Source organism: Mustelus asterias, chromosome 9, assembly GCF_964213995.1.
Source record: "Mustelus asterias chromosome 9, sMusAst1.hap1.1, whole genome shotgun sequence".
Taxonomy (NCBI): domain Eukaryota; kingdom Metazoa; phylum Chordata; class Chondrichthyes; order Carcharhiniformes; family Triakidae; genus Mustelus; species Mustelus asterias.
This window is the reverse complement of record NC_135809.1, coordinates 30718753-30737129: the sequence shown is the minus strand read 5'-3', so window position 1 is coordinate 30737129 and position 18377 is coordinate 30718753. Positions and strand designations below refer to the sequence as shown.

At 41.2% G+C, this 18377-nt stretch overlaps 1 protein-coding gene across 5 annotated transcripts in view; it reads right to left on the bottom strand.

Annotated features, from left to right (window-relative positions):
* The window catches only part of tmem168b (transmembrane protein 168b), a 46889-nt gene that overhangs the window by 11955 nt on the left and 16557 nt on the right, over positions 1 to 18377 (bottom strand). For all 5 annotated transcript variants that reach the window (XM_078219894.1, XM_078219896.1, XM_078219895.1 and 2 more), the window contains 2 exons: positions 14754 to 14896; positions 10381 to 10655 (listed from right to left, as the gene is read on the bottom strand). In XM_078219894.1, the coding sequence (XP_078076020.1) occupies positions 10381 to 10655; positions 14754 to 14896 (418 nt within the window). The remainder of the gene's footprint in view (positions 1 to 10380; positions 10656 to 14753; positions 14897 to 18377) is intronic.

Sequence of the window (18377 nt, the reverse complement as noted above, 5' to 3'; positions counted from 1 at the left end):
TATATTCAATTTACTGAATCATTTAATTTTGTGGTGCAAACAGAAAACTGTTGGCATTTGATAATAATTGCTAAAACGGATCTATTGTAAAAAGTGAAACTCAGCAGGTCCAGCAGCATTTGCAGAGAGAAAAACAGAGTTAATGTTAAGATGATTCTTCTTTGGAACGGAGTTCTGAAGAAGAATCATACTGAACTCAAAATGTTAACTCTGTTTTTTTCTCCACAGCTGCTGCCAGACCTGCTGACCTTTTCTAGAATTTTCTCGGTTTACTTCAGATCTCCAGCATCCACAGTATTTTGCCTTTGTTGTAAAAGGTGCAGCTTTCTGTACTAAACAACCCTAAAGATTATGATATTGCTGAAGACAGAGTCTTGCTGCAACAGACTGTCGCTGAGGCTTTTCGGCACATGTTTCTCTTTTCAGTAATAAACACAACAAGGTTAGATCAAAATACCAACGGTTCTCATTTTAATTCCAGAATACTCAGAAAAAGGTAGACACCACGCTATCCAGATTGCTGCTGGAAGGCTCATCTTTCCTGTGACAGAATATCCGCCCATCCTCACAAGGCACATTATGTCAGAGGATAGAGCCAGGGCAGTTTTTTTTTATTTGTTCAAGGGATGTGGGCATTGCTAGGCAAGGCCAGCATTTGTTACCCATTCCCAATTGCCCTTGAACTGAATGATCCTAGAGGGAAATGGGGTTTTATGACAATTGACAATGGTTTCATGGTTATCATTAGACTTTTAATTCCAAATTTTTATTAAATTCAAATTTCAACATCTGCTGTGGTGGGATTCAAACCCGGGTCCCCAGAACGTTACCTTGGGTCTCTGGATTCCTAGTCCAGTGACAGTACCACTGCACCATTCTCTCCCCTACTTCCTAAACTGTGAGATCTCCCTCCTCGTGCTGGAAGGGGACCTCCCATAATTAGTGGAGATACACAAAGACATATGAGTCCCACTGGCAAATTGCCAAGCTAAGCAGTCTGGGATCCTGAAGAATTTACTGTTTTAATAAAATACTGCAAATCGGTTTTCTTGTTCAAAGTCATCACTGGTATTCATGAGGATGATTAATAAAGCCTGCTCATGCAATGATGCACTCACTCTATCAGAAAGGCCAGGGCACCCATCTCCATGTAGGCTGGTACCAGAGCTGCAAATGTCCGACCATTGAGAATAAGCTGCCTTCTGATCAACCCTGTGACTCATGGCAGGGGCTGTGCTGGAGGACTACTGAGTCTGATTCTACTGTAAACTCAGATTATAACTCAATAAATTTCAAAGGCCTAATTCATTTTGCACTTTCTTTTTTAGCAGGATTTAATGGCAAGTTGAAATAGATGCAATTTTTTTTTTTAATGCAAGATGTATTTGCTCATCACTGATGTTTAAAACAGTTGATCAAATGTCCAGCAGTTAGATATCAGATTTCAATAGGAAAGAATGAATGGGTCTGACATTAACCAATATAGATGAGAAACAGGTGTCTGAAACACTGGTTGTAAAGGACAATTCAAGTATGACTATGTCAGGCTGTTGCTCAACGAGTCTGTATGGCAACTTGGCCAATTTTAACATAAGCCCCCATACGTCAGTAAGGACTCTGCAGGGTCAATAGGGTGCAGCTTGTGTTGCTGTTTCCAGTGCCTAGGTTGATGCTGAGTGTTTTGCCCAGTTTTATGACGTTTCTGTAGCGATTTGTTACAATTGAGTGGCTTGCTAGGCCATTTTTGAGGGCAGTTAAGAGTCGACCATGTAGGCCAGGCCAGGTAAGGGTGGCAGATTACCTTACTGATTGAATCAGATGGGTTTTTACGACAATCTGGCCTAACTATATTCCTAAATTTTGTTTGTAATCATATCTTGAATTATTTAAATATAAATGACAGTAGTGCTACACCAGCCTGACAAATATTCATTGGGATTTTCATTGAGGAAATGAAAACTTTTATAAAGAAATCCTGGGTTAGTCAGCTTGTGACGCCATGGGTTATGATGCCATGGCCTTTGATCTCTAGATTCAAATTTCACTAGATAGACTGCTGACTATTAAGGTTCCCATGAAATTAGTTTGGACACTAAGAAATTTATTCAAATTCACAGTGGTGGTCACCCCAATTTGTTTGTGGTGCTCTTCTGAGGTGGGAATGGAGGTACACAATAGGAGTATGTGGTGCTGTTACTGGGTGTCTGAAAATAGGAATTATAACCCCACAGAGGGCACAAACAATCAAAGACTTCACAGAGAGGAAGGATGTCCTTGCTATAGAGGGAATGCAATGAATGTTTACCAGGTTATTCCTAGAATGGCAGGTCTGTCAAACGAGGAGAGACTAAATCGGGTTAGGATTGTATTAACTGAAGTTTAGAAGATTGAGAGGGGATCTCATTAGAAACTTATAAAATTCTAACAGGATTAGACAGGGTAGATTCAGAAAGATGGTGGAGAGTCCAGAGCTAGGGATCATAGTTTGAGGATAAGACGAAACCTTTTAGGACCGAGGTGAGGAGAAATTTCTTCACCCAGTGAATCTATGGGATTTACTACCGCAGCAAGTCGCTGAGGCCAAAACATTGTGTGATTTCAAGAAGAAATTAGATATAGTTCTTGGGGCTAAGGGGACCAAGGGACATTTGGGGGGGTGGGGTGGTTGGAAGGAAGAATCAGGATATTGATTTTGGTGATCAACCATGGTCAAAATGAATGGCGGAGCAGGCTCGAAGGGCCGAATGGCCTACATAGCCTACACCTGCTTGTATTTTCTATGCTTCTATAATATTAAAATTACTAGCTACCTTCATGAAAAATTCATAAAGGAGCTAAACAGTAGAGGTTATTAGTGATAGAAATTTACATGCCACTTTCTTTGTTGCTGACACATGAACAATCTTCTCTCTGCTATACCACGAGAGATCAGGCTTCAGGCTTCTCCATGAGATTAGCAAGGTTTGTATTTATACAACTTTACCATAATCAGAAATTGACACACTATAAATGACAAAATGTTGGCAGGCGCAATGGTGGGAAATTTATGGTGAAACCAAAACGGTATCATCTGTGCTCGAGGCATTTTATTCTTTCTTGCAAGTGTAAAAGGCACAAACAACATCAAAGCCAAAATTACCTGCAAAATGCAGCCCTTTGCAACTGCGTGGATTTAGATTTAATTCATATGCCATGCCATCTGTGAGTCATTTAATCTTACATTTTTATCAATTATGTTCAGCGCTCTGAACAATATACAGTACCAGTGCAAGCAGATGCTATTTAACAAGACAGCCCATTAGTTCCCGGCAGGACACAGCATGGACAGATGCATCCAACCTGCAGCCCCTTAGGTAAAATACAGCTCCTAAGCCTTGGTAAGCCAGCACTCTAAAATCCTGGCTATTCAATCATATGTACTGATTTACCCTGTTTGAACTTTGCAGTTTGATGATCTGTTACTTCAGGTTCACAAAAGCAGTTTTAATGACTGCTGCTTCAGGTCATCATCTCTTTGCCCCTCATTATTAACAGATCTATCTTATTCTGGTCCAGAGACTCATCAGGCAGCCTGATATTATGGAGGTACCTGGAAGTTACGGGATAACCGGGTAGTTCTTGGGTGCTCATCATTTGCTCACAGCGCCCCAGTCAAATGTTAATAGGAACATTGGAGCAGGAGTAAGCTATTCGGCCCCTCAGCCCTGTTTGGCCATTCGACTACATCATAGCTGATCTTCCACCTCAATGCCATTTTCCAGCAAATCCCTGCATCCCTTGATGTTACTGACATATGGAAATCTATCGACCTTTCCTTTGAGTATACTCACTCAGCTTCCACAGTCCTCTGGGGTAGAGAATTCCAAAGATTCATCATTCTCTGACTGAAGAAATTCCTCCTCACCTTGGTGCTAAATAGCCTACCTCTTTTCTGAGACTGTGCCCCCCTGACTCTAGACTCCTAAACCAGGAGAAACATCGTTCCTGCATCCACCTGGTTGAATTTTCTTAAGAATTTTGTAGATTTCAATGCGATCAGCTCTCATCTTTCTAAACTCTGGAGAGTACATGTCCACTCTCCTTAATCTTTCCTGATTGAATGATCCCACCATCCCAGGGATTAGTCTGGTGAACCTTTGTTGTACTCCCTCTCTGGCCAGTAGATCATTCCTTATGTAAGACCATCAAACTACATACAATACTCCAGGTGTGGTCCCGCCAAGGCTCTATACAACTGCAAGATGTCCTTACTCATACACTCAAATCCACTTGCAATAAAGGCTTACGTGTCATATACTTAATTGCTTGTTGCACCTGCAAGTTAGCTTTCAGTGACTTATGAACAAGCACACCAATGTTCCTTTGGACATCAACATTTCCTAATCCCTCCCCAGTTAAGAAATACTCTGCATTTCTCTGCTTCCTACCAAAGTGGATAACTTCACATTTGTCCATATTATTTGCCCTCTGCCATGTTCTTGCCCACTCACTTAATCTGTCCAAATAAGACTTCTAACATAGATTTGGTCTTCTACTACTCCTAGCTAGTTTCTGGAAGGCCACTCAGAATGAAAATCTATTGTTAAACATGGTCCCTTGTGCCTTTGTGGTACACAACAATCAGGCAAAAAGCTTGGGGAACACCTTTGTTGTAGGCTAAAGTTGTCAATAGTGGCATGGAATGCATCACATTTGATCACCTATTATAAGAGATACAGGTGTTCATGCAGTAAGTATTTACAAAAATGTTGCATCTTTAATAAAACTGGGTCCATTGGAGCAGGGTCCATTATGTTCAACTGTCATAGCATCTGACATTTCAAATAGGATGCTTAGAATTCAGACCATAGTAATGCTGTACAGGACTGGAAAAGATGACTAGAATTCATATGGCGTTCCTAGTCATGGTAAATATATTACTGAATTTTTTGCACTAAGATAGACCAGGGAACAGCCAATTTCATAGCAAAAAATGTCAAGAAAACATATCTAATGGCTACTTAAGGGGATACTGACTGGCCATGGTAGAGATTTGTAGTTAATTGAGACTGTATCTTCATTTTATTTGGGAGGGGTCGGGGTGGGGAGGACAGTTTTAATAAAGGATGAGACAGGATTTGACCAAAGTGGGCTGGAAGCAGCTACTTGTCGGAAAATCCACATTAGAATGGTAGGAATCATTGAAAAAGGAAATAGAAAGGGTACAAAGCCAGCATGTTCCTGTAAAGGTAAAGGGTGGGACCAAAACATCCAGAGAACCCTGGATATCAAGGCAAACACAGGATCGGATAAGGGAAACAACGGAAGGTTATAGCAAACACAGGGTGCTAAAAACAATGGATGCCCTAGAGTCTAGAAAGTGCAGCGGTTGCTTAGAAAAGGAATTAGGAGAGCGAAGAAGGGCATAATAAAGAAAAATCCCAAGGCGTTTTATGATATGTTAAGGGCAAGAGGGCAACTAGGGAGAGCAGGCCCCTTTAGGAACCAAAGTGGTTACCTGTGTGTGGAGCCAAAAGACGTAGATGAGGTATTAATAAGTATTTTGTATCTGTGCTCACTGTGGAGGACAATGTACATATAGAAAGGAGGGAGGGGGGCTGTGATATGATTAAACAGATTAGCATCAAGAGGATGGTGGTGTTATCAGCATTAGAAGTGGATAAATCTCCAGACCCAGATGAGATGTATCCTAGGTTGCTGTGTGAGGTAAAAGAGGAGATTGCAGGGACTCTTAGGTTAACTTTCAAATCCTCTCTGGCCGCAGGTGAGGTCAGTAAGAAGTTTAACAACACCAGGTTAAAGTCCAACAGGTTTATTTGGTAGCAAAAGCCACTACTGTTCCGAAAGCTAGTGGCTTTTGCTACCAAGTAAACCTGTTGGACTTTAACCTGGTGTTGTTAGACTTCTTACTGACCTCACCTGCGGCCAGAGAGGATTTGAAAGTTAACTAAGAGTCCCTGCAGTCCCCTCTTTTACCTCACACAGCAACCTAGGATACATCTCATCTGGGTCTGGAGATTTATCCACTTCTAATGCTGATAACACCGCCATCCTCTTGATGCTAATCTGTTTAATCATATCACAGCCCTCCTCCCTCCTTTCTATAAATATCACAGCCCCCCTCCCTCCTTTCTATATGTACATTGTCCTTCTTACCCAGTCCAACGCTGGCATCTCCACATCATGACACAGGTGAGGTACCAGAGGACTGGAGAACAGCTAACATGGTACCATTATTCAAGAAGGGAAGTGGGGTAAAAAAGGTAATTATAGGCCAGTGAGTCCAACATCAGTGATAGGGAAATTATTGGAAACATTTCTGAGGGACAGAATTAATTTCCACTTGGAGAGGCAAGAATCGTCAACATGGCTTTGTCAAGGGGAGATCATGTATAACAAATTTGATTGAATTTTTGAGGAAGTTAGTGGGTATGTAGATAAGGGCAGTGCAGTTGACGTAGTCTACTTTGACTCTAGTAAGGCTTTTGAGAAGATCCTGCATGGGAGACTGATCAAGAAGAGTCCAGGAGATTCAGGCAATTTAGCAAATTGGATCCAAAATTGGCTTAGTGGCAGGATTGTGGTGTACAAAATATGAAGGACATAAAGAGGATAAATAGGAAAAAACTTTCCCCCTTAATAGAGGGGTCATTAACCAGGCTGCATAGATTTAAGGAAATGGCAGGAGATTCCAAGGGGATTTGAGGAAAATCTCTCTTTCCCAGAGGGTGGTGGGAACCTGGAACTCTCTACTTACAACATTTAAGAAGCATTTAGATGAGTACTTGAAACACTATAGCATACAAAGCCAAGGTCTAAGTGCTGGAAAATGGGTTTAGAACAGATAGGTGCTTGACTGCCAGCACAGACACAAGAGCCTGAAGGGCCTTTTGCTGCGGTCTGTGTCTCTATAACTTTCCTCAATTCTAACTGACCAAGTTTAGAACTGGAAGCATCTTCACTGCATAGCATGCCACACATAAAGCAAATATTTCTAGCAGCTTTGAAGATATATTGAGGGGTAGCTGAAAGATGCCAACATTTGGAGTTCTCAAAATAGGAATTTGATAGTTTCCTAAAAGCGTGTGACCAAGATTCTAATCCAGTAGAGATTAAACATTTTAATTTGGTACAATGCCAATTATATTGCCAGACATTAAAATCACAAGTACATTTACAACACCACACAGAACAAAGCAATTGCAGTCAATAGTTTCTTCATATGCAAGTGCATATTCAATCCTTTTAAAAAAAAACTCACACTTGAGCTTTAAAATGACTACCAGATCATAGCTTTATTTATTCATTGTGGATAGCTAGTGTATGCTTATAGAACATACAACAGTACAGCACAGAACAGGCCCTTCGGCCCACGATGTTGTGCCGAGCTTTATCTGAAACCAAGATCAAGCTATCCCACTCCCTATCATCCTGGTGTGCTCCATGTGCCTATCCAATAACCGCTTAAATGTTCCTAAAGTGTCTGACTCCACTATCACTGCAGGCAGTCCATTCCACACCCCAACCACACTCTGCGTAAAGAACCTACCTCTGATATCCTTCCTATATCTCCCACCATGAACCCTATAGTTATGCCCCCTTGTAATAGCTCCATCCACCCGAGGAAATAGTCTTTGAACGTTCACTCTATCTATCCCCTTCATCATTTTATAAACCTCTATTAAGTCTCCCCTCAGCCTCCTCCGCTCCAGAGAGAACAGCCCTAGCTCCCTCAACCTTTCCTCATAAGACCTACCCTCCAAACCAGGCAGCATCCTGGTAAATCTCCTCTGCACTCTTTCCAGCACTTCCACATCCTTCTTATAGTGAGGTGACCAGAACTGCACACAATATTCCAAATGTGGTTTCACCAAGGTCCTGTACAGTTGCAGCATAACCCCACGGCTCTTAAACTCCAACCCCGTTAATAAAAGCTAACACACTATAGGCCTTCTTCACAGCTCTATCCACTTGAGTGGCAACCTTTAGAGATCTGTGGATATGGACCCCAAGATCTCTCTGTTCCTCCACAGTCTTCAGAACCCTACCTTTGACCCTGTAATCCACATTTAAATTAGTCCTACCAAAATGAATCACCTCACATTTATCAGGGTTAAACTCCATTTGCCATTTTTCAGCCCAGCTTTGCATCCTATCTATGTCTCTTTGCAGCCTACAACAGCCCTCCACCTCATCCACTACTCCACCAATCTTGGTGTCATCAGCAAATTTACTGATCCACCCTTCAGTTCCCTCCTCTAAGTCATTAATAAAAATCACAAAGAGCAGAGGACCAAGCACTGATCCCTGTGGCACTCCGTTAGCAACCTGCCTCCAGTCCGAAAATTTTCCATCCACCACCACCCTCTGTCTTCGGTCAGACAGCCAGTTACCTATCCAATCGGCCAACTTTCCCTCTATCCCACACCTCCTTGCTTTCATCATAAGCCGACCATGGGGGACCTTATCAAACGCCTAACTAAAATCCATGTACATGACATCAACTGCCCTACCTTCATCAACACACTTAGTTACCTCCTCAAAAAATTCTATCAAATTTGTGAGGCATGACTTGCCCTTCACGAATCCGTGCTGACTATCCCGGATTAATCCGCATCTTTCTAAATGTGACTATCCCAGATTAATCCGCATCTTTCTAAATGAAAGATTAAAATAGGAAGTTGATGTAACTACAAGTTATGCATTTCATTATATTCCTTAAAAAAGTATGTCCTTTAAGTCTCTCTTCAGTTCACCAAGATTCCTCCATATCCAAGTCTTTGTAAACATAACAAGAAATAGGAGGAGAGAGACATTTGGCTCCTCAAATTCACTCTGCCGGTCAATAATATCATGGCTTGACCTGATGCGGCCTCAACACTACTTTTCTGTCCCCCATAATGCTCGACTCCCTTGCCAATCAAGAATCTATCTAATTCAGCCTTGAATATATCCAAAGACACCCTCCACTGCGCTCTCTGGAAGAGAATTTCAAATGTGAACAAGCCTCAAAAGAAATTCCTTCTCATCTCCATCTTAAATGGGAGATTCCTTATTTTGAAATTGTGCTCCCTAGTTCTAGATTCCCCCTTAAGGAGAAATATCCTCTCAGCATCTATCATCAAGATGGCTCTGAATCACGAGTGTGTCAATAAGATCACTTAAACTCCAATGAGTTTAGATCCAACCTGCTCAACCTTTCCTCATAAGACAACCTCTTCACCCCAGGAATCAGCTTTGTGAATCTCCTCTGAACTGCCTCCAATACAAGCATGTTCTTCCTTAAGTAAGGTGACCAAAACTGCCCACAGTACTCTAGGTTTTGCTTCACCAATGCCCTGTACCGTTGTGGCAAGACTTCCCTGCTTTTAAACTTCATCTCACTTGCAATGAAGACTAACAGTCCAACAAAAATTAGTCCCTATTTGTTTTATATAATGTATATACATATTGAAGATTGTGGTTTCAATAAATATGTCTTAATTTCTCAAACACTCTTTTTTTAGACAGGAATAGAAAAAAAAATAAATGTTAGAATTCCATAACAAAGACAAAGCCTGTCAGATTAATTTATCACTATGTTCAAATCTGTCTCACAGAGATTTGACGATAGCCTCCTCTGACTGTTGGCTTAACTGTTGGCTTATGAAAATAATCACTGGTGAATTAAAGTTCACCTCAGAATATCTACTCAAGTGACCCAATACTAAAAGAATAATGGTTACTGAAATAGCACCTTTTCAGCATAGCTGTCATAGAAACATAGAAACCCTACAGTGCAGAAGGAGGCCATTCGGCCCATCGAGTCTGCACCGACCACAATCCCACCCAGGCCCCACCCCCACATATTTTACCCGCTAATCCCTCTAATTTACGCATCCCAGGATTCTAAGGGACAATTTTTAACCTGGCCAATCAACCTAACCCGCACATCTTTGGACTGTGGGAGGAAACCGGAGCACCCGGAGGAAACCCACGCAGACACGAGGAGAATGTGCAAACTCCACACAGACAGTGACCCGAACCGGGAATCGAACCCGGGACCCTGGAGCTGTGAAGCAGCAGTGCTAACCACTGTGCTACCTCAATCGTTCACCTCAATCCTTTAAAAACTACATCAGATAAAACTGAAATTATAGATTAAATCATTCATCATGTAAGAAGCTTTGCAAGAAGCCTTGCAGTTTTCAGATTGGGTATTACAATCATGAACAACACAGAGATGCCACATAAATGTACATGTATAAAAGCATAATATATTTCTAGAATTCAGAGGTTAAACAAACCATTTTGTACATAAAGATTATCTTCCTATTAATATTTTCAAATGCTTTTAAAACCTGCAATAGTAAAGACACCACATTAATCTACATATAGTACCTGCTAATGCCCACTCGCCAGAGCTGTGAGAATGCCCACTGTAATACAGGATGTAGGTATCATGTCTGGGTCCATCGGAAGTACGCAAGTCAAGAAATGCCTTTACTTTTGATTGAAGAGTGTCAAAAGAAAAGCCGCTGGTGGAGTAGTCACAGCCGTAAGTCTCTATCATGTGATATGCAAAAAAACGTTGGACAGAACTTAACATGGCTGTAGCCCTTAGATTCAATTCTTGTACATGCTCAGGAGGGAGCAGTGTTGGTTGACCATCAGGACTACAAGAAAACAGATAAAAGATATTTTAAAATTAACTCTAAAATATAGCAATAAATATTTAACTGGCTGTTCCAATGTGCTTGTTACTACTTCAGAAACTTGATTAAAAAGTCAGTTTTTTTCTCAATTCATTTATGACATGCCACAGCTGACACTTTATATAATACGACAATCTGCTATATGTGGTTATATATCATGCTCCTGGCATATCCACTGAGCAACTTTGCTGGCCCAGACAAATTTGCAGGATGAAAGAAGGTCACACAATCTAAGGGATTTCTGTACGGCAACGTGCCTGTAGCCAGAAGACCAGTAGGATGCCCAAAGCACCACCTCAAGGATGTTTGCATGCATGACGTGAAGGCTCTAAACACTGACTTTCATACCTGGGCGACACCAGTCGATGGTAGAGGAAAATAGCAATATCATCTGTGGGCCGGCTTGCGTCACCATGTCAATCAGTGGTTAACGCTTAGCAACAGGCATCAACACTGCAAACAACTTACAATGACACCTGAAAACCACTTCATTGTGGCATCTGTGGCTGAACATGGATGGAATTCTCTGGCTTCCCAGCATTGTGTCTGTGGGTGGAATGCCTTTGCTCCCGTGGGATTCTCCGATCCTGCTGCTGTCAATGGCATTTCTCACTGATTTCACTCCATGCTGCCAGGAAACCTGTGGGAGGGGATGTGCTGCCAGTGGGACCAGAGAATCCCGTTGGCACGAACGTCTGGAGAATTCTGGCCCTGGTCTCTCACCTCCATTATTTTGCATGGATGGAAGGGTGTTAACGACCACTCAATTCAATTGAACCAACTTAAAGTCTTATTTGTTGTGCCTATTCTCTTGTGTAGTTACTTTATATATTTTTTTCTTTCCATTGTTACTTAAATATAAACATTTGGTTTGGAATGGCAAATTGCAGTAGGTGGCTACCATGTTGGATTCATAGAGGATACCCCCTCTTCCAATGCAGGAGCTGTTTGCTTACAGATCAGACCATATTTCTGAGTTCATGCACCAATTCTGATAATAAATTTTAATTTATAGTGACTGAACCAGAAGGTAAAAAGATTTTCCACTTTTCCAAATATTGATTGGAATCTCCCTAGAGTAAGGGGTGTAGATGGGGAGGAGTTTGTTAGGTGTGTAGAGGGGGGTTTCTTGACACAGTATGTAGATAAGCCTACAAGAGGAGAGGCTGTACTTGATTTGGTATTGGGAAATGAACCTGGTCAGGTATCAGGTCTCTCAGTGGGAGAGCATTTTGGAGATAGTGATCATAATTCTATCTCCTTTACAATAGCATTGGAGAGAGATAGGATCAGACAAGTTAGAAAAGTGTTTAATTGGAGTAAGGGGAATTATGAGGCTATCAGGCAGGAAATTGGGAAGAGGTTTTCTCAGGGAAATGTACGGAAGAAATGTGGCAAATTTTCAGGGAATATTTGTCTGGAGTTCTGCATAGCAACATTCCAATGAGATAGGGAAGTTATGGTAGGTTACAGGAACCGTGGTGTTTAAAGGCTGTAATGAATCTAGTCAAGAAGAAAAGAAAAGCTTACAAAAGGTTCAGGGCGCTAGGTAATGTTAGAGATCTTGAAGAGTATACGGCTAATAGGAAGGATCTTAAGAAGGAAATTAGGAGAGCCAGAAGGGGTCATGAGAAGGCCTTGGCAGGCAGGATTAAGGAAAACCCCAAGGCGTTCTACAAGTATGTGAAGAGCAAGAAGATAAGGCGTGAAAGAATAGGACCTATCAAGTGTGACGGTGGGAAAGTTTGTATGGAACCGGAAGAAATAGCAGAGGTACTTAATGAATACTTTACTTCAGTATTCACTATGGAAAAGGATCTTGGTGGTTGTAGTGCAGACTTGCAGCGGAATGAAAAGCTTGAGCATGTAGATATTAAGAAAGAGGATGTGTTGGAGCTTTTGAAAAGCATCAAGTTAGCTAAGTCGCCGGGACCGGATGAGATGTACCCCAGGCTACTGTCGGAGGCTAGGGAGGAGATTGCTGAGCCTCTGGCGATGATCTTTGCATCATCAATGGAGACGGGAGAGGTTCTGGAGGATTGCGGATGTTGTTCCTTTATTCAAGAAAGGGAGTAGAGATAGCCCTGGAAATTATAGACCAGTGAGTCTAACCTCAGTGGTTGGAAAGTTGATGGAGAAGATCCTGAGAGGCAGGATTTATGAACATTTGGAGAAGTATAATATGATTAATAGTCAGCATGGCTTTGTCAAAGGCAGATCATGCCTTACGAGCCTGACTGAATTTTTTGAGGATGTGACTAAACACATTGATGAAGGAAGAGCAGTAGATGTAGAATATATGGACTTCAGCAAGGCATTTGATAAGGTGCCCCATGCTAGGCTTATTGAGAAAGTGAGGGGGTATGGGATCCAAGGGGACATTGCTTTGTAGACCCAGAACTGACTTGCCCACAGAAGGCAAAGAGTGGTTATAGATGGGTCATATTCTGCATGGAGGTCGGTCACCAGTGGAGTGCCCCAGGGATCTGTTCTGGGACTCTTACTCGTTGTGATTTTTATAAATGACCTGGATGAGGAAGTGGAGGGATGGGTTGGTAAGTTTGCCGATGACACAAAGGTTGGAGGCGTTGTGGATAGTGTGGAGGGATGTCAGAAGTTACAGCGAAACATTGATAGCATGCAAGACTGGGCGGAGAAGTGGCAGATGGAGTTCAACCCAGATAAGTGTGAGGTGGTTCATTTTGGCAGTCAAATAAGATGGCGAAATATAATATTAATGGTAGGACTCTTGGCAGGGTGGAAGATCAGAAGGATCTTGGGGTCCGAGTTCATAGGACGCTCAAAGCAGCTGTGCAGGCTGAGGCTGTGGTTAAGAAGGCGTATGGTGTACTGGCCTTCATAAATTGAGGAATTGAGTTTAGGAGTCGTGAGATAATGTTGCAGCTTTATAAGACCCTGGCCAGACCACACTTGGAGTACTGTGCTCAGTTCTGGTTGCCTCATTACAGGAAGGATGTGGAAGCCATAGAAAGGGTGCAGAGGAGATTTACAAGGATGTTGCCTGGGTTGGGGAGCATGCCTTATGAGGATAGGTTGAGTGAGCTCGGCCTTTTCTCCTTGGAGAGACGAAGGATGAGGGGTGACCTGATAGAGGTGTATAAGATGTTGAGAGGTATTGATTGAGTGGATAGTCAGAGGCTTTTTCCCAGGGCTGAAATGGTTGCCACAAGAGGACACAGATTTAAGGTGCTGGGGAGTAGGTACAGAGGAGATGTCAGGGATAAGTTTTTCACTCAGAGCATGGTGGGTGCGTGGAATGGGCTGCCAGCAACGGTGGTGGAGGCGGACTTGATAGGGTCTTTCAAGATGAGTACATGGAACTTAGTAAGATAGAGGGTTATAGGTAAGCCTAGTAATCGCTAAGATAGGGACATGTTTGGCACAACTTTGTGGGCTGAAGGGCCTGTATTGTGCAGTAGTTTTTCTATGTTTCTACAGAGCAATACTTCTTAGGGTCAGGAGAAAGGGGATTTCTGGAGGAAATTGGGAGCTCAAGGGGTTGGCTGTACCTGCAACAGATGCAAGTCTGACAGAGTTAGGTTAGTAGGCAGGAGGGGGTGTCTCTGAAATAAAAACATAAGATGGTGGAAATATTTAACAGGTCAGGCAGCATCTGTGGACAGAAATAGAGTTAACATTTCAGGTTGATGGTTTTTCATCAGTGTATCAAAGATGGGAATAAATATTTGGGTTCAAATGATGTAAGCTGCTTAAGTTTTAAGTCAGTTTATAGAATACAATATGAAGTCCATGTGCAATCACATGGACACTTCTAACTAAGATATTACCTTAATTAGTACCTTATTTCCTGCAGTCACTATGTCTAACCACTTGTTACACCCAACTTTGTATTCCATTTTTGATCAATTTTAGTCAACATTTGAGTAAATGGTCGTGATGATTAAATGCTACATATTATAAACAGACTAACAGTACAGAATGGCAAACATTATGATTACGAGATTATAAAAAACAAATGCATTGGTCAGGTTAGAATATATGCTCGTTGCTACTGTAGTTCTTAATATGGAACAGTACCTGCAGTAATTTGTAGGAATTACAATCGCATATCCGACACATGTTCCTCCTAAACAGTTACCCAATTCATGGAAAAGACCATGAGCTAAGGATTCCAATGGTAAAACAATAAGGAACACACTCATAAAGGATCCATTTGTTGGCTGCAGAAAATAAAAAAGCATGTCATTTTAGACATGAGAACATTTGTAATAATAAGCTAGAAGTTAACCATCCATATCATAAATCACTAGATATTAAACACAAATAAATTACTTTTACTATAATACAGCGCTCGTTCTTTAACTTTTACAACAGGAATTTAGATGTTATTAGCAACGTTAAGATATGTACATCACCCCAGAATTAACTTTACATCACCACAATCCCCAGCCCACCATTAGGAAACAACCTCTGACTCTGGTACACCAGGTGAGAACTTATCCATCCATCATGGCGGAGTGGCACCTGGCCCATTGTATCAATGTTCATACAACTGTGGGGAGGAGGCTGCTAGAACAATGAAGCTGTGGTGGTGAAACTAATGCCAATTAATTACATAAAACCAACAACACTTTTATTAAACCCATCTAATTTGTTTAAAGGGCTTTTCTACAAATAAAAGCAGAAGGAATACATTTAACTTTTAAGTTTATTTATTAATGTCACGAGTAGGCTTACATTAACACTGCAATGAAGTTACTGTGAAAATCCCCTAGTCACCACACTCCAGCGCCTGTTCAGGTACACTGAGGGAGAATTTAGCATGGCCAATGCACCTTAACCAGCATATCGTTCGGACTGTGGGAGGAAATCGGAGCACCTGGAGAAACCCAAGAAGACACGGGAGAATGTGCAGACTCCATACAGACAGTGACTCAAGCTGGATAGTGAACCCGGGTCCCTGGAGCTGTGAGGCAGCAGTGCAAACCACTGTGTCACCCAAAACACATTTGTGTTTAACAGTGATGCTTGCTATAGATTTTACCATCGATATTGCAAATTTTAAAATCCATTCATGGCATAAATTATTTTATGATCTATAAATAAATTTAAAAAGATGAAATAGAAAAATTATGAAGTGCACTGTTATCAAAGCATCATTATACTTCTAATGCAATTTGCATGAACTGTTCGTTTTATTTAAATGTGACATTTGAAACTCCGCAACAGCAATTAATATGTTCAAAAATAGTACTTTCATATTTACATACGGCCATGCAATATTTCAAAAAAATTCAAGCTATGTTTAAAAAAGAAATAATTAAACCAAAATGCTTATCTCAAGTACTTGATGTTCTTAAATTTAGTATCTTGAGTCATCTAAGTAAATTCAGGTTGGGTTTTCCAAATTAACAGCACTTAATTAAAATATCAGGAAGCAATCTTTTTAATTTTAAAAACAATTAATGAAAGCACCTTTGCTGCCACTTAATTCAGTTGTAAAATGTTGCACAATGTTTCAGCATCCATTTGAACAGAACAACAATCTTAAATAATTGGTCAGGGCCAAAAGGGTATTTTTAAAGAACTTTGTCAACCAAGGTCAGTGAATAAAAATTACACATTAAAGCACATCAATCAAATTAAATTAATGAAAATGTATTAAAACACATCACAAAAGATGTATATGTGTATTTTTAAAAATAGAACTAAGGGCAGCAGCTTGGAGGTGACAAAACTTCACAGACAACATTCTTATTCAAATAGTTCCCAGTGGAACGTTGTGCACCCTACTGTTATTTATACCCACTTTCCTGGAATGCTTTTTATCACGATCATGAGATAGAAACTGTATCTGAATTGCCAGCCATATGGCTTGCAAGCTCTCAATGTAAGCTAATCCACCGGCCTCTCAAAGTCAGTGATCAATCATACAATGTTTGTAAATTGAAAAGGTCTTTACACATATGAGCAGAGGACAGTGAAATTCAGAAGGATGAGAGAAAAAACAGCTGGATTGGCGAATGATGGGCCAAGAAAGGGCACCAGGTAACATGCTGAGACCAGGGAAAGCTGATGTAGGTATTGAACCTCAGATCACAGGATGTGGGCATTAACTTGGCACTTGTAACTCGAATGACAACTGAGTTTTTATTCTGGTAGTTGTCACACTTATCACCATTCATCGATTATCTTAATAGTATCCCCATTTATTTTACTCTTCTGATGCCCTGTAGTCTCTCTCAATATCACTATCTGGCTTCTGCCCACTAGGGCGGCACGGTACGGTGGCAAAATGGTTAGCACTGCTGCCTCACAGCGCCAGGGACCCGGGTTCGATTCCCGATTTGGGTCACTGTCTGTGTGGAATTTGCACGTTCTCCCCGTGTCTGCATGGGTTTCCTCCGGGTGCTCTGGTTTCCTCCCACATTCTGAAAGACGTGCTGGTTAGGTGCATTGACCCGAACAGGCGCCGGAGTGTGGCGACTAGGGGAATTTCACAGTAACTTCATTGCAGTGTTAATGTAAGCCTTACTTGTGACCAATAAATAAACTTTATACTTTTCTAAAATTTGAACAAGAATGATGTGAGTCAACACACAGTTTGCTTCCTGGCCTCACTGGATATCTCACTTTAAAAAGTTTATGAAGTTCAATGAAAACTAATTCATAAACTTAAAATAAGTCGACATTGCTGAATAAGAGGGACACGCTGTTGAAGTGTTAGCAATCTGCACTCTATAAAGACTATAAGAAATAGGAACAGGAGTAGGCCATTCAAATTTGCTCCGCCATTCAATAGGATCATGGCTGATCCAACATTCCTCATGTCCACTTTCCTGCCCTTTCTCCGTAACTCTCAATTCCCTGACTGCTAGTGTGCTAGTTTTCCATGTTTCATGCACAAGAACTCCAAAGTCCCTTTGTGTTGCAGTTTTACTCCATTTAAATACTCCATATGTTCCCACATTATTCTCCATTTGCCAACTTTATGCCCACTCACTTAACCTAACATCATCTCTTTGTAAACTACTTGTGTCCCTCTCGCAACTTGCCTTTCCACCTTTTTTTTGTGTTGTCTGCAAATTTGGCTACACTACATTCGCTTCCTTCCTCCAAGGCATTGATATATATTGTAAATAGTTGCAGCCCCAGCACTGATCCCTGTGGAACCCCACTAGTTACAGGTCGCCAACCTGAAAAAGATCCCTTTATCCCCACTCACTGTTTCCTGCCCAATAGCCATCCATCTAATCATGCCAATATCTCTATCCATGCCAATATGCTACCTCTTATCTTATGACTTAACCTTTTGTGAGATCCTTGTCGAACGCTTTCTGCAAGTCCAAATACAACACATCTACTGGTTTCCCTCTATCCACCCCTTGTCTTGTGCAGCATAAATTGTTGTTCCCGTTGAAATTTGGTATTCTGTCTGTACTGATTAGCGCAAGACAAAACGTTTTGACAGTGTGTCTCTTTTTTTCAAGCAATATTCAAGTTCGGTACTACCAGGTGACTATCTGAATACAAAATGATGTAATTGGCTGCAAGAGCAACTATCAACATGTTTAAACTTCCAGTTTTTAAAAAGAAGCTTATGCACCAATGCATTTTCAGTATACTTTTAAAATAAGAAGATCAATGGGGATAATGAAAATTCAAGCATACTTATTGCTAGAATAATAACTCTCAAACAAA